The sequence below is a fragment of the Mustela erminea genome, chromosome 4 (assembly GCF_009829155.1).
Source record: "Mustela erminea isolate mMusErm1 chromosome 4, mMusErm1.Pri, whole genome shotgun sequence".
Classification (NCBI taxonomy): domain Eukaryota; kingdom Metazoa; phylum Chordata; class Mammalia; order Carnivora; family Mustelidae; genus Mustela; species Mustela erminea.
Genome location: NC_045617.1, coordinates 15,282,651 through 15,305,373, shown reverse-complemented (window position 1 = coordinate 15,305,373; position 22,723 = coordinate 15,282,651). Strand labels below are relative to the sequence as shown.

Genomic DNA, 22,723 nt, shown 5'->3' with positions numbered 1-22,723 from the left:
CTAAATTGTTAGCTCTGGTTTAAATGGTGGTTTTAGCAAATACATAGTGTAAAGTTGATGGCCAGCGGGTAACAGGATTGAAGCACTAATAGTAAAAATGTATGTTTTTAAAAAAACGCTTTCTAAAAATTTGGCTGTAAGTATGAATTATAATATTTAATTCATATGTCTAGCAAATGAGTTTTATATATCAGATTTGTCAAAAGCCCTCACAGCTCTTCTAACTTGATATTTGATCATTGATGCATGTGTGCTGTGTGTGGCCTGACTCCTTAGGAACTTGGCTGTTTTCTCCTCTCTCCTTTTTACCACTCCGGCACTAACGCCCATTGGCTAATTTAGGTTTCTAAGAACTGCTCTTCCCTAATTGTTTGAGATCACTGCTCATCACATCTACACCTTTTCTTAAAAATGCTGTGTGTAGGATTTCTAGACTTCACATTTTTCTCAATATAATGGCTTCTGTGAAGCCTGGTTCTTCTGTGGAATTCTAAATGAATGTGAAAGTTTAGCAAAACTAAAAATATCTCTCACTTCCTATAGATTAGCTTGTTTACTTTGAGATTTCCTTAGAATTCCTTCCTCAAGTTAATGCCATAAGTACTTACCATTTGTATAGCAACAATGTTTACGAGACACCTAGAATCTATTATTTAATAGTCTGTACAAAATAAAATAGATTAGAACCAAAACGTTTCATTTTTTCCAGATCATTTCTTTTTCTCTGAATGAAACAGCCATGCCAAACCATGAGAGAGGCTGCCTGGTAGTGTGGTTTGTGGGGGGGTGCATCGGCTAGGGGTGGGCCTTCTAGGATTATAACTTTCTTCTGGGTGCTTTTTGTGTATAGGATGACCTTTATTATATTCATTGCCTGATTTGTCAGGTGTTGAGTTTCTTACGAGATAGGTGTCACTTTTTCAAAGTAGTTAAAGAGGTACGGAACTTGGGGTATTTGGAGGGCTTTCAAAAATTGGTTCAGGGCGCCTGGGTGGCTCAGTGGGTTAAGCCGCTGCCTTCGGCTCAGGTCATGATCTCGGGGTCCTGGGATCGAGTCCCACATCAGACTCTCTGCTCAGCAGGGAGCCTGCTTCCTCCTCTCTCTCTCTCTGCCTGCCTCTCCGTCTACTTGTGATTTCTCTCTGTCAAATAAATAAATAAAATCTTTAAAAAAAAAAAATTGGTTCAAATCGTCCCAATGGATGAATGGAAACGGAAGGATGGTGTCATTTTTTTAAAAAAATGTATATATTTATTTGACAGAGATCACAGGCAGGCAGAGAGAGGGGGGGAAGCAGGCTCCCTGCTGAGCAGAGAGCCCAATGCCGGGCTGATCCCTGGGACCCTGAAATAATGACCTGAGCTGAAGGCAGAGGCTTAACCCACGGAGCCACCCAGGTGCCCCGGATGATGTCATTTTTAAGGCAACTTCAAGTTAAGTAGATCCGTTGCTTTCTGAGTTCCTGTTACAGTGCTGTTGTGGAGAATGGACAAAATTTGGTATTTTCTCTAGTAATAAAGTGCACATAAATTCCTCCAAAACTGTAACAGCCAATAACCATTTTGTTGTGGACCAAGGGAGTTTGAGCTGTCATCTTTTCCCCCCTCTGTAAGTTATCCTGATAAGGAAGATTTACAGTGACTAGTCTTTAGTTGGTCAGAATCTTGAAAAGCAAGAAAAGCTTTTATAAATGGCATTAAGTAGGGGTGCCTGGGTGGGTCAGTGGGTTAAGCCTCTGCCTTCAGCTCAGGTCATGGTCTCAGGGTCCTGGGATGGAGCCCTGCACCTGGCTCTCTGCTCAGCAGGGAGCCTGCTTGCTCTCTACCCCCTGACCCCACCTACTTAGGATCTCTGTCAAACAAAATCTTTAAAAAAAATTTTTAAAAATTAAAATGGCATTAATTACTAATTAAATAGCAGATTACTCATCTAAATAATATGAAATCTAGTCCTCTTCAGTGTTACGTTATGCGTGGAGCATTTAAATTTCACAGTGAACAGGAAGTGATCAGACTGATAATATTCTTGTACTTAGGAGCGAGTTTCCTTTCCTGAAAGTAAGGAAATGCTGTCACTTACAGGACTCTTACTCCTCCTTCCTGCACAACCCCCCACCCCCAGACCAGTGAAATGAGGGTAGCAAAACTTACTGTGAAATGATGGCATATTCTCATACACTCTGGGTCTTCCTTGACATCTTAACCTCACATCACAGGAGCAATACTTAGCTTACAAGCTGGACAGTAGGAGGCATCTGGGTGACTCAGTCAGTTGAGCGTCTGCCTTTGACTTAGGTCATGATCTTGGGGTCCTGGGTTTGAGCCTCGTGTTGGGCTCCCTGGTGGGCAGGGAGCCTGCTTCTCCCTCTCCCTCTGCTACAGTCCTGCTGTGCTTGCTCTCTCTGTCTGCTCTCTCTCTCTCAAAACAAAACAAAACAAAACAACTTGAGGACCAGCTGGCTCAGTCAGTACAGGGCGTGACTCTTGATCTCCAGGTCTTGGAGTTCAAGCCCCACGCTGGGTGTGGAGATGACTTAAATAAATACATTAAAAAACAAAACAAGAAAGTAAGTGATCACATAGGATGGTGGAGGTGTCATCTCCCCCACCAGCTTACTAAAGGTGTGCCAGGAGAAAAATGCTTCTTGAATTTTGGAAGGTAATTTGAAAATATCTAACCTGTTTTTTCTAACACATTATTGAGATAACTGTGGAGTGTCATGGGGAATTAGGGCAGCATTACTCTTTGTCTCTACTAGAAACTAGGGAAGGAGGAGTCCTCCAACATTCATGCAAGTTCTAGATGATTTATATTGCCTTTCTCTATGCAGATCTTTGGACAGGATTTTAAAAAATCATCTACACGGCTGCTTCTGTTTGCCAAGGAGGCAGATGAGTTGTTTAGAGACTTGAGGGATGTTGAAATGAGTATGGTCACACCTACTAGAGTAATAACTACCTCCTAGTGAGGGCCCATTCGCATTATTCTGTACAAGAATCCTGCACACAATGGGTGTTTAACACCCTTTTAAAGATGATAACTCAGTTTTTCTTGGTGTTTCACAGCTACAAAGAAGCACAGGCGTAGTGTACCTTGTAAAGGATATTAATATGGCTTTCTTGGTGCCCCTGTTTTTGTATGCCTGCCCAATGTACAGGGGCCATTCAGCATCACTGTTGAGGCCAGGACAAACGGGGACCGTCCCCTGAACCCTGCCTACGTGGGGTTTTGCTTCTCTGAGTTTAAATCCTAGCTTAAACATCTCCCTTCGAGGTTTTGTGGTTAATGAGCCTGACAGCATGGGACGTTGGGTGTGTGGGATATACGGGATGGATTTAGAATGTAGAGAATTTCTGGAAAAACTCCAGGACAGTGCTGCAGATTGTAGGAGAAAGTTAACCAGATCCAGATGTCAGCAGCAAGCAGGCCTGGTGGGGCTACAGAACAGAGCGCTCTGGTTACCCTAAACTGAAAAAGTTAATGTTGTAGCTTTTGCAATATTGCAGTTTTTCTCTGACAGAAATGACTATTGTTGTACCACGGGACTTGGAAAGCTACGTTTGGATAAAAGCATTAAAATTTTGCAATATATCATACGACCTCTTTCTTGTCTTCTTTTAAACATCTACAATAGAAGACACGTGTTACACTTTTTATGTCTTAATCTCTTAATTATTTGGAAGAGTGAGAACAGACCCTGTAGGTTTTGGACTTGTTGATTGATCTGCAACCGTTGATTGCATTTGTGGAGTTTGGAGGTGGGGTGTCTGTGTGGAGCACAGCTTCTAGGAGAGTACTTGGACTTTTGAGGGGATCATGTGCCTTTTGAAACTCGGGAAGTAGACGGATGACGATAGTTCCACAAGGACAGTGTAAATGTGGTCGCGCACCCCGGACGTCTCTTGTGTTTGATTTCCTAAATGGGGATTACCTAACTGGACATTTATCTGGAGATGAAGCAGAGTTTACTAGAAAATAACACCTAAAAGCTTTCATATGCTCTACCAAAGTGGGATTTCTATACCATAAATGATTTCAAATTTTGCTCTTGAGACATCATTAAAAATACTTCCTGTATTCTCACATTAACTTGACTCGTTACTATTTCACAGCCTGTAGGGGTCTTGTTCTTGTTTTTTGACCTTGAAAGGGCTTTTGATGACAAACTCATAATACTAAGAAATACGTAGATTAGGGGTGCCTGGGAGGCTCAGCCATTAAGCGACTGCCTTCTGCTCAGGTCATGATCCCAGCGTCCTGGGATTGAGCCCCACAGCAGGAAGCCTGCTTCTCCCTCTCCCACTCCCCCTGCTTGTGTTCTCTCTCTAGCTGTATCTCTCTCTGTCAAATAAATAAAATCTTTAAAAGGAAAAGGAAATACATAGATTACTATCAAAGCCCTTAACAGTTTTCCTATAGTTTAATGAAGGGAGTGGCTTATATTTTTAAAAATGAAAATACAGTTACAGGTGTTCATTCCAGAAAATATATCCTACTGGATGCCACTGTTCTCTTCTACTTTCTACACTTTTTAGGGATACTTTTTCATTTGTCTTAGAAAAACACAAGACAGACTGACAGTTACCCAAAGCCTCTGGTGGTAGGACAGCTTTAGGAAGCTGGGACCTTCATTTGTGTCTGTTATGTACTGTGTCTTCAATATCTTAGGTCCACCATAAGGATTTTTTTTTTTTTTTTTTGAGGGCATATTCTGAAAATGTAAATGCATGAAAGCACCTTGTACATCATTTTAAAAATCGTGGTTTTTTTTGGGTGCCTGGCTCGCTCTGCCAGAGGAGCGCACAACTCTTGATCTCAGGTTCGTAAGTTCAAGTCCCACACTGGGTGTAGAGATGACTAAAAAAAATACACTTCCCCAAAAATAAAATCATCCTTTGTGTTTCCAGGAAACGGTTTTCAACTTATGGACAGTCTCACACAGACATGATTAGAGTCTTCTCCCAGAAAAAGGGAATAGAAATGCATGGTTTCTGTAATAATGTTTATTTGAGAAGCAGGACTTCTGTGATGTTTTTCCACTGACGGCGATGTGGGAAAATAGGTCCACACTGACCATGTCCCAAGCAAATGGTGGGAAGCGTGGGTCTGGTGAGTGTGTGGCCTGAGGTTAGGACGGTAGTGTTTTTTTCCTTTGTAGTCAAAGCCCTTTTAAATGGCTCTGGGGTGTGGAGAGGACCAGTATCTGCCAGCTCTATCTACTAGAGTTTTTTCCTGTTGATAAGCAGACCCGTCTCCCTTTCTAATAATAAGCCTTCTTGCTGTCTTTGATACCAGGCAAGAATGTGGAATTTTCTAGCTCAGTCACCAAAGCAGTGGGTAACCGAGCACAGTGTTTAGACTTTATGGGCATTTGGTAATCTTGCTGGATTGAGAGCAGTGTTCTTCAAAGTGGAAAATTTCCATCACTCTGAGTCCCGCATGAGGAAAGGCCCACTGTAAAATCAGTTGTTTCTGGGGAGGGACTTTCTGGGTACCAAGAAAGTGCATCCTCAAATCAGTGATGCTTAGATGATCAAGCCTTTTGATTGTCCTCTTTCAATCCAGTGGGACAAATCTAAGGCAGATAATACTGAAGGGAGCTGATGTGTTGAAAACTCGAGCAGAGGAGGTAAACTTATGAATGAAATGTTTCTGGGTCTGGTTGTGAATGGATTCCACTGTGTGAATCTAGGTAGGTGAACAGTGGCCTGTCTTTTCTAGAAGATACTAGTATCACTTGCCTTCTGTGTCGCTTATCTGCTGCCTTCACTCCCCTGCCCAGACCCCGACAAACTGGGCCAGCAGGTTTGCTCCCCCAGCGATGATCTTTAACTCATTCAGAACCAGTATGCAGACAGCACATAAAAATGAAACCAGATGGGATCCAGAGGGAGACAAACCATTAGAGACTCTTAATCCCTCCCACAAAACAAACTGAAGATTGCCTGGGTGGGGGAGGAGGGAAGGCAGGTGGTTGGGAGGTGGTTGGGTTATGGACATTGGGGAGGGTCTGTGCTATGGTGAGTGCTGTGAAGTGGGTAAGCCTGATGATTCACAGACCTGTACCCCTGGGGCTAATAATACATTATATGTTAATAAAAAATTTTAAAAATGCCTGGAAAAAGGTTTCTGCTCACCACAAACTAGAACAGGGACAGGAATGAGTGCGGTCTTGTCTGGAGATTCCCTTTTCTGGCAGCATGTGGGAAATGTACTGGGTATGGATGGGCCTGGGAAAGCGAGGGGGAGGGGGTCGGGGGTTGGGGGATGGAGTTCAACACAAAAAGAAGGGATGCGTCACTGTTCTGACCCTCAGTTGGTCCAAAATGGGGTAAAGGGTCTAGATCCTCACATGGTTTGAATAACAAACAGGAGAGGGAGGGAGCCAACCCAGTCTGTCTGTGCCCGGTTTTTTCCCTTAGCATCTGTGTTGAGAGTCAAAGAGGTACACGTTCAACTATAGAGAATTTGAAAAGGCACCTAAGCTTTTTGGTTTGGTAGGGTTTTGAGGTTTTTTTGTTTTTTTGTGTGTTTTTTTTTTTTTTTTTTTCTTGCCCTGATCTAGGAAAATTGAAAGGCTTCCAGCCTGGTGGAGTTGACAACTGTTCAATACTGCCCTCTTCTGTTCAAACACTTGCTCAGGGGTTTGGACAGTGATTTATATACTGTATGCATGTCATTCCCAGTTTTCCGAATTTGAAGAATCTCCTGCAGTTTATAAAGATCATTTTGGGGGCGCCTGGGTGGCTCAGTGGGTTAAGCCGCTGCCTTCAGCTCAGGTTGTGATCTTGGGGTCCTGGGATCGAGCCCTGCTTCGGGCTCTCTGCTCAGCAGGGAGCCTGCTTCCTCCTCTCTCTCTCTGCCAGGCCTCTTGTCTGCTTGTGATCTCTGTCTGTCAAGTAGATGGGTAGAATCTTTAAAAAAAAAAAAAAAAAAAAAAAAGATCATTTTGGAGCTGGGCAAAAAAATAATTAAAATGAAATAGTTCTATTCTAAAGAAGACAATGAAGAAAAAAAGTAGAGTTTTTGTTTTATCTTAACAACAAACGGATACTTACTCCTAACAAGCCTTCCCAAAGGTGACCTATGTTTTAGGCGAAGACGCTAAGAACAGAAACTTCAGGAAATTGGCCCAAGGGCCCAGTGCTAGATGTGGTGCAGCTGAAACCAAATCTGTCCCCAGAACTTTGGCTCTTTTAATCTCCCCCGATCCCTGAATTTGGGAGAGAGTAATTTTTCTGTTAATACCTTGATAAAACATTATGGTCTGTACTGTGAGGCTAGGATCCAATGTCTTCTATGACCGCCACCCTCTCTCCTTTCGTTGTTTTCTGTGTTACTGGTTGTCTGCACCTGTTGATTCTGCTGAGTGTTTCTTAATTGAAGTATAACTACGTTATATTAGTTTCAGGTGTATAACATAGCGAGTTAACAGCTCTGTACGTGACTTCCTGCTCACCACATGGTGTCGTCCCCGTCTGTCACCATACAATTTCACGTGATGTACTTTGAATTTCCGTGATTATTTTATAACTGGAATTTTGTACCTCTTAGTCACTTTTATCTATTTCACATTATCTCTGGGTGTTTGTTTTTTTAAACAGTGTCTTTTTTTTTTAAAACAGTGTCTTTGAACTTAGAGAAAGTTGCAAAAATAAAAAACAAGTACAGGAGACATCTATATACCGTTTATCCAGATTCCTGTATTGTTAGTATTGTATTGCATTTGCTTCCTTATTTGCTTTTCCTTTGTGGTAGAAAATAAAATAAAACCAAAAACCAGCATACAGGTTCCTGTCAGCCCTTGTATGGGCAGGAGATAGGACTTGGTCTGAAGCTGTTGAGGGTTCAGTTATCCATGTCATTTATTCCCGAGTATTAAGTGTCCGTTTCCTAAGAAGAGATACATGCTCTTTATAACTGGAGTTCCACATCCGTGTCCTGTATTGACATCATTACAGTCAGTATGTAGAATCTATCATCCTTGTTCGAATTTCGTCAACTAATCTAAAAGTGTCCATTTTAGCATTTCTTACCTTGCATTGTGAGATCCATCCGTGGATCAGTATTACTTGTTAAATCCATTAGCTTCTTTAATTTCTGCACTCCTTGTCTTTTAAGACACTGACATGTTGGAAGCATATACTCTCCTCTCCCCATTTCCACTGCATTCCTTTGTGTTAATTTCCTTTTTCATGTTAGGTTACGCATTCTTAGCCACAGATGCTGCTGTGTCCCTTGCGAAGGTTTTACATGCGATGTGCCTCTGGCCCTAATGGAAGTTGGTGTTAAGTTTGTGCCCCATCTCCCCACTCTTACAGCTAGTGAGCACATAAATACCCTGCCCGCTCTCTCTCCCATCCCCCACTTAGCGCCCGTAGATCATAGCCTCACCCAGTTTTTACCATAATGGTTGGAAATGGTGATCGAGTGATTTGACTCTCTCTGAGTGGGTGGGTAGGATATATATGTTCTTTCTTTTTTTTTTTTTTAATGGCATGACTATAACCATCAAAAACAGCGTTTTTACACTGAAATAAAATTTTTTAAAAAGATCTTATTTATTTATTTGACATAGAGAGAGACCACAAGGAGGCAGAGAGAGAGGGGGAAGCAGGCTCCCCACCAAGCAGAGAGCCTGACGCGGGGCTTGATCCCAGGACCCTGGGATCACGACCTGAGCCAAAGGCAGAGGCTTAACCCACTGAACCACCCAGGCACCCCAAAATAGAATTTTAAGTGCTGTCTCCATCTAAGAATGGGAGTAGACATGTCTCAATACTTTTTCTTGTCATAAGTAGCATTACAAATTATAAAATATTAAAAATTTTGGAAGATAAGTATAGCACTTTATAAGTGTATGGAATTTCTCTTTTAAAAAGACTGACTTTGTTTTGTTCCTATTTAATGGTCCCCCTCCAGCCTTTGGCCCACCAGAAATGCCACACCCCTACTATGACACTGGCCAAGTCATGAGACCATTTAAAGAAAATAGACTGTATTTTTTAGAACAGTTTTAGGTTCACAGCCAAAATGACTTGGAGGTACAGAGTTCTCTATGCCTCCTTGCCACCCTGCCATGCGTAGTGTCTCCTACTATCAAATTTCACACCAGAGTGGTGAATTTATTATTTTTGATGAAGCTACATTGGCATCATTACCACCTAAAGTCCATAGTTGATACTAGGGTTCACTCTTGGTGGTGTACATTCTGTGGGTTTTGAACAAATGATAAAATAATCATAAATATCTGCCCTGAGAGTATCACAGTGTACAGTTGACCCTTGAACATCATGGGGTTAGGGACCTACTAGTTAAAAATCCAAATGGAAGGTTTGACTCCCGCAAAACTTAACCCTACTATTAGCCTGCGGTTGACTAGAAGGCTTACTGATAATATAAATAGTTGATTAACATATTTGTGTGTTATATATATGATCCACTCTATTCTTAAAGTAAGCTAGAAAAAGAATATTATTAAGGAAATCATAAGAGAAAATACACTTACACAGTATTGTGCTGTATTTATTGAAAAAATCCATGGATAAGGGGCCCCACATGGTTCAAACCCATGTTGTTGGAGGGTTCACTAGTTTTGCTGCCACAAAATCTTAACATGCTCTGCGTGTTCATCCTTCCCTCCCCTGATCCTTTGGCAGTACTGATTTTTTTGGGGGGGGGGTCTCTGGTTTTGCATTTTCCAGAATGTCATATGGTTGGAATCATACAGTATGTAACCTTTTCAGATAGGCTTCCTTCACCCAGTGATAATGCATTTAAGGTTCTTCTGTATCTTTGGATGGCTTTTCGCTAGTTTATTTCTCTTTAGCGCTGGATGATGTTACAACATTTTCTGGATGTACCATAGTTTATTCATCCATTCATATAATGAACATCTTGAGGTTGTTTCCAAGCGTGTGCAGTTATGAATAAAGCCATAAACATAGCTATAAACATCCATATTCGGGTTTTTGTGTAGACGTGTTTTCAGCTCCCTCGGGTGAGGTACCAAGGAGCAGGTTGCAGCTATCATGGTAAGAAAATGTTTAGTTCTGTGGAGAACTGCCAAGCTCTCTTCAAAAGTGGTTGTACCGTTGTGCAAGAACCACATAACCATATTTGAAGTCCATTTATTCCCCAGTTGGAAGGACAAGGTGAATTCTTCCTTCAAGCCCAAGGCATTGTGACTCTGAATGAGCTCTGTAATGGGAACGTGCACGAGGCACACAGTTCTTGTCCTTAAACTCAAGAAATTTAAGTTCTTACAACCAAATGAACCATGCTGTGGGCAGGATCCACTATCCCTTGGCCATCACTATGCATTGCGATTTTGGAATTGACTGCCCAGCAGTTCAGATCAGAGAGGCAGCTCAGATATCCGACAGTATGGAGGTCTAGCAGTCGGCCAGTCCTTTAGCCATGAGGATTTTCAGAGTTTGAGTGCGCTTACGTTTGAAGCGACCCATTGGGATGATGCACAGGACCCTCGGGACGTTTTCCTTGTGGGCTTGTGAGGCCAGAGCCCTGGGCGGCTGGACCGCAAGGAGGCTGTGCCCTCTGTGACGCACGTGGTGGCCTCCAGGGGGCGCCCTCGTCAGCGCTATCAGTGTCCCCTGCGCGATGGGGCAGCTGGGAGAAGCTTGGGCCTCCCCGGCCCCTGTAGCGCTTCTCTGCCGGCTGGCGGCGCGTGATGCCCTGGTGGAGTAACCTTTGCCGTGAGTAGCGCGCCCCCCAGCGACCGTTTGCCCAGGGTCGCGGTGGGCGGGGCGGGGCGGGGCGACTTTGAGGGCCACCCACAGCACCCGGTGGTTGGGACGATCCTGGTTCCTGGGACTGCTTCGGTCATTAGAAGCTGTAGACCAGTTGGTTGGCCAGTTAGGATTTAATTTTCTCGGGATCCTATCCCTCTTTAAAGAGATGAGTTCAAAAAAATAAATAATTTAAAAAAAAAAAAAAAGAAAAGAAGAAAGAGATGAGTTCCGCCGGTAAACTGCTGTGTGTCAAGAGCCGGTCTCAGCATCGGGGGGCTGGCGGGGCGTCGCCAGCTGCTCGGTGCCGCCAGTTGGCAGCTGTTGGTGTTTGTCTCTCCTTGTGACTGTCAACATTCCAGTCACCCCAGAATGGAAGAAAAAGTGTTTCAGATGGAAACTGATCTGCGAGCAGGCAGGGAAATAGGGAGGGAAGTGGTGTGTCCCTTAACACCCGTGTTCTCCCCTGTGTGAGCGAAATGTCTCTGCGTTGTCCAGGGAAGTTGAGAAAGGTTAGTGAATGATGCTGGCAGGAAATTTCATTTCTATCTGTGTACGTTTTCAGTAAAATTGTACTAGTGTGGAGTGTATCATTGGGGGTTGACTTTTTCCCTAGTGTGGTTTCAGTGGTATTGTGTACCTTTTTAAATTAAAAAGTCACATCTCAGAGCGCCTGGGTGGCTCAGTTGGTTAAGCGTCTGCCTTTGGTTCAGGTCATCATCCCAGGGTTTCTGGGATTGGACCCCCCCCCCAGTTGGGCTCTCCGCTCAGTGGGGAGCCTGTTTACCCCTTTCCCTCTGCCCGCCACTCCCCCTGCTTTTGAGCTTTCTCTCTCACTCTTACCTGTCAAATAAATAGTCTAAAAAAAAAGTTACATCTCTTGTGTTACATTAAAAGAATTCAGGGAAAGTTTGGTTTTTTTTCCTCATGAATGTACTTTTATAATTAGGGAAATTAACAAAATTTAAAAATTATTTATTGGAGAGAGAGTATGAGCCAGAGGGAGGGCAAAGGGAGAGGGAGTGAGGCTCTCAAGCAAACTGAGCCCATGAGGACCATGCTGTATATGTATTTACAAATATATCTGTATTTCATATATGTATGGATATGTATGGATATATTCTAAGTATTGGTATGGATACTGTTCATAATTATTAAGCTTCATTTTATGCTGTGGGTATTAAGACCTTTTCTGGCGGTACCTGGGTGGCTCAGTGGGTTAAAGCCTCTGCCTTTGGCTCAGGTCATGATCTCAGGGTCCTGGGATTGAGCCCCCACATCAGGCTCGCTGCTCAGCACGGAGCCTGCTTCCCCTGCTCGCTCTCTGCCTACCTGTGATCTCTTGTCTGTCAAATAAATACATAAATAACATCTTAAAAAAGACCTTTTCTGTGTCCATTTTAATTGACTTTGATTTATAGAAGTAAAACTATATCAGAGGATGCCTGGGTGGCTCAGTTGGTTGGGCATCCAGCTCTTGATTTTGGCTCAGGTTGTGGTCTTGGGTTGGTAGTATTAAGCCTCACCTTGGGTCCTGTGCCCTGGGAAGTCTGTTTGAGATCATTCCCTCCTCTTTCCTCCCCACCTGCTCTGTTAACTTGCTCACTCTCTCTTTCACAAGAAATAAATCTTTCAAAAATATTAAAAAATTTTCTTAAAAATCACATTTATATTCCCCAGAGATCATGTGAGGGGTGTGTGTTTGCTGGGGTGTAGGGGGTTTGGTAACGGGGCGGGGGGGACCAAATCGGAATCACACTATATATACTGTTTGGTAATCCGCCTTTTTTTTTTTTTTTTAAGTCAAACTTCAGCTCTTGCTTTCAGGAAAAGTTCATCTCATCTCCTCCTAAATCATACTCAGTTATATTTTTCTAAAAAAGCCAAAAATCTCCTTTGGCTAGTTTGCCCTAACCAATAACCAGTCTAGGATTGTGCCCGGTAGATCTTACTGTTATGCTTCTTAAGATTATTAATTTAGCACAGTATCTCCTTCCTTTATCAAATTACATTGATTTTGCTTGTTTAAACCCTCAATGATATTTTATATTTCAAAACTGTAGACAAATAGAATAAAGTCATATACACGTGACCTAATTAGCAGTTACATAGAGTCTAGCACAGTCTCTCCTGCCCGCCCTCCTCTCTCTCCTTAAACTGTTTGCAAGTTGCTTGCAGACAGTCTACTTGGGTTTTTGTTTGACTTTCGTACATTCTGACATTGACATAGCTGCCAAGCTAGATGTTGTACTGAATATCCTTCATTGATTCATCTGATAGTTTCCTCACAGTTAAGATTCCATTAAGCATTTTTGGCAGGAGTACTAGAAGTGATTTATTGGCCTTCTCAGTGCTTCACATCAGAAAGCACAATGATAGTTTTGTTCCGTTAGTGGGGATGTTTAAGGTGGTACTTGGAGATTTCTCCACTCTAAAGGCAGGCTTTCCTTTTGATCTGTGTGTCCATACTCTACAAACTACAGGTTCCTGACAACCTTTCACCCAATGGTTATAGCGTTTCTGGATTTTTTTTTTTTTTAAAGATTTTATTTATTTATTTGACAGAGAGAAATCACAAGTAGGCAGAGAGGCAGGCAGAGAGAGAGAGAGAGGAGGAAGCAGGCTCCCTGCTGAGCAGAGAGCCTGATGCGGGACTCGATCCCAGGACCCTGAGATCATGACCTGAGCCGAAGGCAGCGGCTTAACCACTGAGCCACCCAGGCGCCCCGCGTTTCTGGATTTTTGACTGAAGGAGTTACTACAAAGATACTGGCAAAGAGCAGTTTTCTTAATCTGATGGCAGACAACTAAGCTTTTTCTTTTCTTTTTTTTTTTTTTTTTTAAAGATTTTATTTATTTATTTGACAGACAGAGATCACAAGTAGGCAGAGAGGCAGGCAGAGAGAGAGAGGAGGAAGCAGGCTCCCTGCTGAGCAGAGAGCCCGATGCGGGCCTCGATCCCAGGACCCTGAGATCATGACCTGAGCCGAAGGCAGCGGCTTAACCCACTGAGCCACCCAGGCGCCCACAACTAAGCTTTTTCAAATAACATGACCGTTTAAGCTACTGCAAATCAGATAATTTCCTTGCTCTGCATTCAAGTCCTTTCTATAAAAACTTCTCCTCTAACTCCTGTCTTTTTCTTTTGCTTCTGAATGGCTGGGTGTTTTTTGTTTTTTGTTTTCTTAAGAAAAGTATTTTATTTATTTGACAGAGCACAAGCAGGCAGAGAGGCAGGCGGAGAGAAAGAGGGAAGCAGGCTCCCTGCTGAGCATAGATGTGGGGCTCGATCCCAGGACCTAGGGATCATGACCTGAGCCGAAGGCAGAGGCTTAACACTGAGCCACCCAAGCGCCTCTGAATGGCTGGGTTTAATGGTGATATGACTAGTTCCATATTTATTCAGTCCCAGCTGCATTCAAAACAGTAAAACTTCTTGTAACCACACTTGGCCATGAAAATGGTGTTGTGTATTATTTTATATTGAACATAATGAGAAATGATTTTTTACTTTATTCTGAGCATTGGAAAAGTTCAGGTCGGTGGACCCAGTTGATGAACTGAACTAAAACGTGGCTTTTCCTCCCCAAAGAAATAAAAGAAAATCCACTTATGTTAATTTCATGTAAGTGGATCATACTGGATGAGGGGACACAGTCACTTCTTCAAAGACTGTAATGCTCAACGTTTTCACGGCCAAACAGCTGTTGACCATGGTCTAGAAGGAGCCTATGTAACCGGCTATAAAAGAAACATTTTTGTTAACTCATCCTTAACAATGTGAATCTTGATGGGGTAATTTTGAAATTCTAATGAGTGACTGTAGATCAAAGTAGAAATTATATCTAAATTTATTATTGATTGGCACTTTTCATGAAGAAGTATTTCCCTGTTCCCTATTTTACTTTTTTAGTATCACTTGTGATTCATGGATTCTTTTCTTGTTAAGTGTTTTGTACCCCATCCTTCTCATCATATTTCTTACGCTTCAGTGTTGGTCCAGCAGGAGACCCCTTCAAGCTAACTCCTGTGTCCCTCTGTCACACCTCTCAGCTTGTGAGCACCATCTTTCCTTTTTTTTATTTTGTTTCATTTTGTTTTTTATTTGAGTTTGGTCGACCCACATTACTTCAGCTTCGGGTGTACAACACAATTTTTCACATTCTGTGTTACATTATTGAGCACTTCCTATCTGTCAAGATAAATTGTTCCTTGTACTTGCCCTTCCCCAGTCTGGAATTTCCCCATGCAGCTTCCAGTCCATTTTTGGGGACTTATTAAAAGAAAGCGCCAGCTAGTTGTCACATAGAATACCTCAACTTGAGATTTGTCTAGATTCTTTTGTTGCCATTTAGCTTATTTTTCTAAAATGGGTTGGATTCTGTCGTGGGTGTGATGATTGATCCATTCTCTGTTGCAACAGAATCTGCTTGTCCCACTTTAATGATGTTGCAGCTACTTATATATAACTAGTATTCTGGTACTTGGGTGTGTAAACTTCGCTTTCACAGGGAACAGAAGGAGCAGAGTAGTATCTTTAAACCTGAATTTTTAAAAGTCATTTGAAAGAAGCAGATGCTGTCTCATGGACTGAGATTTACAAATACTGAGAAGACTGTTAGCCTATCATGAAATTGCCTGAGATTAAATAAAGTATTACTTGGTTATGTTTTTTAAAACATGTATAATTTTTCTGAACTGTAATAATTCTATTCTTCTCCACCACTCTCCTTTTTCTGTAGTTGGACAGAGGGAGTCTGAAGATGTGAATGAAAGAGCCTCAGATAAGGTGATGGCTGCTGGCTCCGTGGTCGCTCAAGACCTAGCAAAGGATGGGCAGGAGGAAATGCCTGAAATCATCGACCAGATTCCTTCTTCAGAAAGCAATTTAGAAGAGCTGATACAACCTGCTGATTCCCAGGCTAATGATGTTGGATTTAAGAAGGTGTTTAAGTTTGTTGGCTTTAAATTCACTGTCAAAAAGGATAAGACCGAGAAGTCCGACACTGTGCAGCTACTCACTGTCAAAAAAGATGAAGGGGAAGGATCAGGAGCAGCAGACGGGGCTGGTGACCACCAGGAACCCAGCCAGGAGACCGGAGAGGCAACAGCCAAAGACAGTGAATTAAAACAATCCACGGAGAAACCCGAAGAAACCCTTAAGCATGAGCCAAGCAACACAGAGATTTCTCTCCAGGCTGAGTCTGTTCAAGCAGCAGAGGAAGGCAAAGAGGACGGGGAAGATAAACAAAAAGAACCCACCAAATCTCCAGAGTCCCCAGCTAGTCCGGTGGCCAGTGAAACAGCATCACCCTTCAAAAAGTTCTTCACGCACGGTTGGGCTGGCTGGAGAAAAAAGACCAGTTTCAGGAAGCCGAAGGAGGAGGAGCTGGAAGCTTCAGAGAAGAAAAAGGACCAAGAGCCTGAAAAAGGAGACACGCAGGAACAGGAAAAGACAGAAGATACCTCAGAGAAAGTGGCAGCTTCCGAGCAAGAGCGCCCCCAGGAGATCGCCCAGAGCGTTGACGCTGCCAGACTGTCCGCGGAATTTGAAAAAGTAGAGCTGCCCTCCGAAGATCAAGTGCAGGGACCCCCCGAAGAGAGACCCGCCCCTTTAGCCACAGAAGTATTTGATGATAAGGTAGAGATTGTTGCCGAAGTCCACGTTAGGATGCCAGAGAAGAAGACAGAAGAGGAGAAGGCTGAGGGAGAAGAAGCAGTGGAGCCCTTGCCGTCTGAGAAAGGGGTAGACTCCCAGGCTGAGCTCGAGAAAGCGGAGCCTCCTGAGGAGCCGGGGAAGATGAAAGAAATGTGTACCCCCGGAGGGGACCACCCCCAGCCGGCCGACCTGAGCCCCGAGGAGAAAGCGCCCTCTGCACACCCGGAGGGCGTCGTAAGTGAGGCAGACATGCTGTCCTCCCAAGAGAGAGTGAAAGTGCAAGGAAGCCCTTTAAAGAAACTTTTTACCAGCACTGGCTTAAAAAAGATTTCTGGAAAGAAACAGAAAGGGAAGAGAGGAGGAGGAGGGGATGAAGAGTCGGGGGAGCACCACCAGGTCGCAGCGGAGTCTCCGGACAGTGCAGATGAACAGAAGGGCGAGAGCTCTGCCTCGTCCCCGGAGGAACCGGAGGAGATCGCGTGTCTAGAGAAAGGCCTCGCGGACACACAGCAGGAGGGGGAGGCTGAGGAAGGGACTCCCTCCGACGGGGAGAAGAAGAGAGAAGGTGTTACTCCCTGGGCATCTTTCAAAAAGATGGTGACGCCCAAGAAGCGTGTTAGAAGGCTTTCTGAAAGTGACAAAGAAGACGAGTTGGAGAAAGTCAAGAGCGCCACCTTGTCTTCCACGGAGAGCGCGGCCTCCGAGACGCAGGAGGAAGCCAAGGGAAGTGGAGAAGAGCAGAAGCCAGAAGAACCCAAGCGCCGGGTTGATACCTCAGTATCTTGGGAAGCTTTGATTTGTGTGGGATCATCCAAGAAAAGAGCGAGAAAAGCATCATCTTCCGATGATGAAGGGGAACCGAAAACGATGGGAGGAGACGGCCAGAAACCAGATGATGCAGGAAAAGACAAAGAAACCGGACCGGACGCTGCGCTTGCCAGTTCTCAGGAACAGGATCAGGGGCCGGGCAGCCCCTCACCTGAGCAAGCTGGCAGCCCCACCGAAGGAGAGGGGGTTTCCACCTGGGAGTCCTTTAAAAGATTAGTCACTCCAAGGAAAAAATCGAAGTCGAAACTGGAAGAGAAAAGCGAAGATGCTGTACCTGGGTCTGTTGGAGAACATTCCACGTCAGATGCTGAGCCTGGGAAAGAAGAGTCTTGGGTTTCCATTAAGAAATTTATTCCCGGACGAAGGAAGAAAAGGTCAGACGGGAAAGCAGAACACGCCACGGCTGAGGATGCGGGGCCGCCAGAGGTCAACGAAGATGACTCCGATGTCCCGGCCGTGGTACCTCTGTCCGAGTATGACGCGGTGGAAAGGGAGAAAATCGAAGCTCAGCAAGCCCAAAAAAGCGAGGAGAAGCCTGAGCAGCAGGTAGCTGTTGCTGTGTCGGAAGAGCTCAGTACGAATCTGGTTCACGGCGTGAAGGTGACTGTCCTCGACGGGGCCAGGGCTGTTAGCAGTGTCGAAGAGAGGTCGCCGTCTTGGATATCCGCTTCGGTGACAGAAACTCTTGAAGAAACAGAGGAGGAAGCCAAACCCCTAACTGGGGAGGTACTTGAAGGAGAGGTCCTTGCAGAAGAAACCTCCGTTGTTACCAAAACTCTGCCAGAGGGCCAAGATGCCACTGATGACACGGTTGTGAGCGAGGCGGAATTAACTTCGGAGGCCGTGACTGCTGCAGAAGGTGCAGAGGCATTTTGTGCTGAAGAAGCCGCAGAAGCATCTGGGGCTGAAGAGACTGCTGACATGGTCTCAGCTGTTTCTCAGCTCACCGACTCTCCAGAAACCACCGAGGAAGCAACACCCGTTCAGGAGGTGGAAGGCGGTGTGCCAGACCTGGAAGACCAAGAGAGGCGGACTCAAGAGGTCCTGCGGGCAGTTGCGGAGAAAGTTCGAGAAGGATCACCGCTGCCTGATGGCAGGGTGCCAGAAGACATGATTCAGACAACAGGGGACGTAGAAGCCAAAATACTGGAGAAGGTGGATGGAGCCGAAGAGGATGCTCCAGGGCTAGACCTGAAGAAAGAGGCAGATGCAGTGTTGGAAGTGAAGGCACAGGAAGCTAAAGCTGAGACTTTGACACAAGCCGAAGTAGTCATACAGGCCACCCCAGAAGGCTTTGAGAAAGTTCCTGCAGTCACAGACAGTGTGGACTCCAGTGAGCCTAGAACCACTTGTCAAGCTGAAACCTTGGTTGGGGTAAAATCAGAGTTGATTCTGGAACAGGCTGTTGCTCCTGACTCCGCTGAAACCCTTACAGACAGCGAGACCAACGGAAGCACCCCCGTAGCAGATCTCGAAGCTCTCCCTGGAACACAGCAAGAGCAGATCCTGGAGATGTGCGAAGATTCCCAGGTCCCAGAAGCAGAAGCAGTTTCTGTCCCCGAACAGCTGCCTCCAACACCTGCTAGTTTTCCATCCCAGGAAGAAATTAAAGGACATTCAGAAACAGAAGAGGTTCTAGAACATATGGACAAAGAGGTATCGGTGGAAACCGTACCCATTCTTTCAAAGATGGATGCGATTGAAGAGGAAGGTCAGTTTACCGGTGGGGAGAGCAGAGAGAAACCGCTTCTCAAAAGCCCTGTCGCAGGTGCAGACCTTGAGACCACCGGGAGTCAGGAAACAAGTGAAGTTGTCCTTGAAGATGAAGCTCCTAAAGTATCTGAATTTCAAAAGGATGACGACACCGAAGTCCACAGCCCTACACCATCTCCCACCCCAGTGCAGGGAGAGTTGGAAGTTCAAGGAGAAAGGGAGGAGATGGAAGTAGAGCCAGCTCAAGCCACCCAGGAGGAACTCGAGCAAAAACCAGCTGTGACCACATCTGAGGAGCTTCATAAGCACCTGGAGCAGACAGACGGCGTGGCCGTCCTCCACGGGGAAGAGGAGGTTACCGCTTCGGAAGGTTCTCCCCGGCCAGTGCAGGAGGAAGTGGTACGCACAGAAGTTCAGGTCCAGACCCCAGAGGTGTCATTAACTCCAGTGGCTGCAGCAGTGGAGGAGAAGGTCTTAGAAGAAACTGTCAAGATTGTAGAAACCATGGAAACTCGGGAATCTGCAGACACACAGTTAGTACCCGAAGAAGAATCCTCCGAAAAAGATAAAGACTTGACCGCCCAGCCAGGGGACATCGAGGCGCCCACAGGGACTGAGGCTCAGCCGGAGTCAGCACCTGTGACCACAGCAGCTGCGCCTGAAGGAGGCATCGGTGCTGACCTGGAAGGAGAGAAAACCCCACCCCGGAGACCGTCTCCGGAGGAAGAGGGCGCGCCCAGTGCTGGTCCAGAAGTCCAAGGGAGTGAAACAAGAAAGGAAGATGGAAAGGCTGAAACCGAGATTTTGAAACTTGAGACTGAGAGCAGTAAACTTGTACAAAATGTAATCCAGACGGTTGTCGACCAGTTAGTGAGCTCGGAAGAAACAGCCGCTGATTTCCAGACACAGGCCCCGCCGATGATCGCCGACGCCCCGGAGGGGAGGGTGCACCCTGAGACCGAAGAAGGGGAGCCACAGGCCACTGCACGGGATGGAACTCAAGCTGTGGTGGCCAACGGAGAAGCCACGCTCACCGCCGGGGAACAGACCCATTCCGACGTGTGCGAAGCTGTGAGTGAAGCTTCAGTTGAGGTGGCAAGTGTTGAGGTAGAACCTTCCAGCATAAATGACCAGCAGCTCGAAGAGGCAGTTCTCCTGTCGGAGGAAAAGAAAGAAGCAACCGGGACCGAGTCTGTTGCAGTAGATGGTGATCGTGCCGGCTTAGAAGAAAGGTTAGAGGGGTCCCTCTCTGAACCCCAAGAAGATGAAAAAGGTCATGTTGTTGAGCCGGAAAACCAGCACTCAGCCCTGGAAGGTGTGGCGGCCCCAGGAAGCTTGAGCAAAGAGTCCCCAGACACAGATGGACCAACACTGAAGGAGAAGGAAGGTGGCCAGGAAGTAGAATTTCCAGAAGGAAAAGTCCACAGCGAGTTAGAAGAAGAGATCAAAACCGAAACGCAGGATGACACTGAGAAACAGGAGGCAGAACCGACAAAATCCGAACCCACAGGATCCTAAAACGTCATGTAAGCAAGTTTCGTCTTCTAAAACAGTCTTTTCCTCTTTTCTTGCCATGTGACGGCATATTTGTTACAAGGGAAGCAGGAGTTTGAGCCATTGTGACTGTAGGCAGATCCTTTAGTTGGGCAAAGAACCGTCAAGGAGATCCTGGTTCCCGTCCTTTTTTCCCCTCACTGACCTGCTGCCATTCAGGCTTAACTGATGTCACGAAAACAGTGAGCTCCTTCCCCACCCACGTGCCTGCTTTCAGAGAAAGTGAAGGGTCATGTGTGTGTGCACAAGCGTGCATGTGTGTGTGTGTGGCTCAAAGGCTTAAGAAACCGGTTGTGCTCCCACTGAATTTTTCTTTATAAGCAGAAGTTCATGGTGAGTTGCTGTCCTACAGCCTGAAATTGTAGTTGATAGCTCTCAAGGAAAAAAAAAAAATTGTTTCCCCCATCAGTAGGAACAGGCATTTAAAAAATTTCCCAATGTGTGTGATGGGCCCAAATGTTGGTGCTGGGGAGCCCCAGCCCCCAAGTTTTGGGGTGGCCCAGTCTGAACTGCCACAGTCCTGACCCACTTGCTTTTTGGGGGGGCGGCGCTCTGCTCTAAGGGCTTCTGCTGCTCCTGGACCGAACAAGGGAGGAGAAGACCTTGACTGACTTTGCATTCTTCCTTCCTCCTCCAGGTCCAGCCCACGTGTTTGCAAGACCAGAATGTGAAGACGAGCAGTAGGAGGCGATGGATGCTGCTGTCGAGACTCGAGACCAGTGTTCCAGACTCAAAAGCGAAGAACAGGTCCCTGGACTGACCTTTCTGGAGCCCCTGACAATCCTGAGGCTGCATCGGGAGCTAGAGCCATCTAACACTTCCTCCTCGCAGGGCCTCCCCCCTCACTTTGCCCTGATACCCTGTTCCAATGTTTCTGATTGAAGGTCCTGAATTCTTAACTCGGAACTGGAGTTGGCCAAACCTGGTTCTGCTTCTCAAACTGGAGTATCTTCCTTTATGTATTTATATGTATGTTTTAAGTAACCCTCCTTCTGTATCTATTGTATATTTTTTTTTTCTTAATGATTAAGGAAATGTGCAGGATGGTACATTCCTTTTGTGTCGCCCAGGATAAGGCGGGCCAAGCAGCCATGCAGCCGCGGTCAAGTCCAGGGAAGTCGTGAGAACAACTCCCTAGAGACAACGTTCCTGATCAGAAGCTATAGTTCGTACTTTAAAATCTACTAAGGAGTAGGGTCCATGTTTCATACCGCTCTAAAATGGGTCACTTTCCTCTTAGGCACAGTGTGCTAAAAATAAAAAGCCTTTTTGGGGTGGGGGAGGGGAAACATACAGAATGTTCCATTGTTACTGTGAAATTTCTTTCTAGCCCAGTGGGGGTTGGAAGGGAGTTTTTTGTTTGTTTGTTTGTTTTTTCCAGTAGCGAATTCACTCTAAGCCTTTTCTCTGAATTGTTGTGGCTGTTTGGAGAGAGGAGTGTGCTGAAATCCTGAGGCAAGGTAGTGAGAAACGTTTTTCATCTTGTCAAGAAAACAGTTGGCTGTTTTAAGGTTTTGATTCTACTCTTCTGTGCTGGACGACATTCACACACAGCGTGAAGGAAAGTCAGGTTCTTGATGACTGGTATTTTGGTAGGTTCTGGATTGTGTCTGTGCCATATCTGTGCCCACTCTTTAAAGGACAATGTTGCATTATGTTCATTTGGATAAACTGTGATTTGACAACCGATTTAAATAAAATATTTGCTTCACGTAGATTTGCTGGTTTTATTAGATACTAGGAAGCCTGGGGCATGTTTGTTGAGATCTAAAAACAGCTAAGGTAGAAGTTTCCAGTGTGGTCACTACATGGTATCACCACTGGATACTGCTTTGAGGTAATGTTCAGAGGAACTCCAGCAGAGAGGCATCAGTTGCAGGTCAACCAGGAGCTTTTGAGACGGACAGGACTGATACAGTGCTACCATCTGGTGGTGCCTTCCTGGAAAAGTCAGTTTTCTTTCATCATTCTGGGTTTTAATGAGAAACGTCAAGAAAGAAATTTTTAAGAAGGCTTAATAGTAAAAATGCCTTGCCCAGTAGGTGATTTGAGTATTTTTTTAGACTTTGTCAGACTTTGGCCACAGTTAGCTGTGTCGTGTTCCGCTTCTTCACACGTAGAAATGGCCTCGCCACACGAGCATCTTAAATTGCACTCAAACTCAGAACTCTGGTTTGCAAACTGAAATTATGACGGCTAGTTAATGATTTTATTCTAGAT

General features: G+C 45.1%; 1 protein-coding gene across 3 annotated transcripts in view; it reads left to right on the top strand.

Annotated features, from left to right (window-relative positions):
• The window catches only part of AKAP12 (A-kinase anchoring protein 12), a 97,337-nt gene extending 75,119 nt beyond the window's left edge, over window positions 1-22,218 (top strand). For 2 of the 3 annotated variants that reach the window (XM_032338737.1, XM_032338738.1), the window contains 2 exons: window positions 15,492-20,475; window positions 21,141-22,218. In XM_032338737.1, coding sequence (XP_032194628.1) covers window positions 15,492-20,467 — 4,976 coding nt within the window. In that variant the 3' untranslated portion in view covers window positions 20,468-20,475; window positions 21,141-22,218. Of the gene's footprint in view, window positions 1-10,610; window positions 10,717-15,491; window positions 20,476-21,140 lie in introns of those variants that run through there. The other variant, XM_032338739.1, reaches the window with a different exon arrangement.
• The last annotated feature ends 505 nt before the right edge of the window (window positions 22,219-22,723 follow it).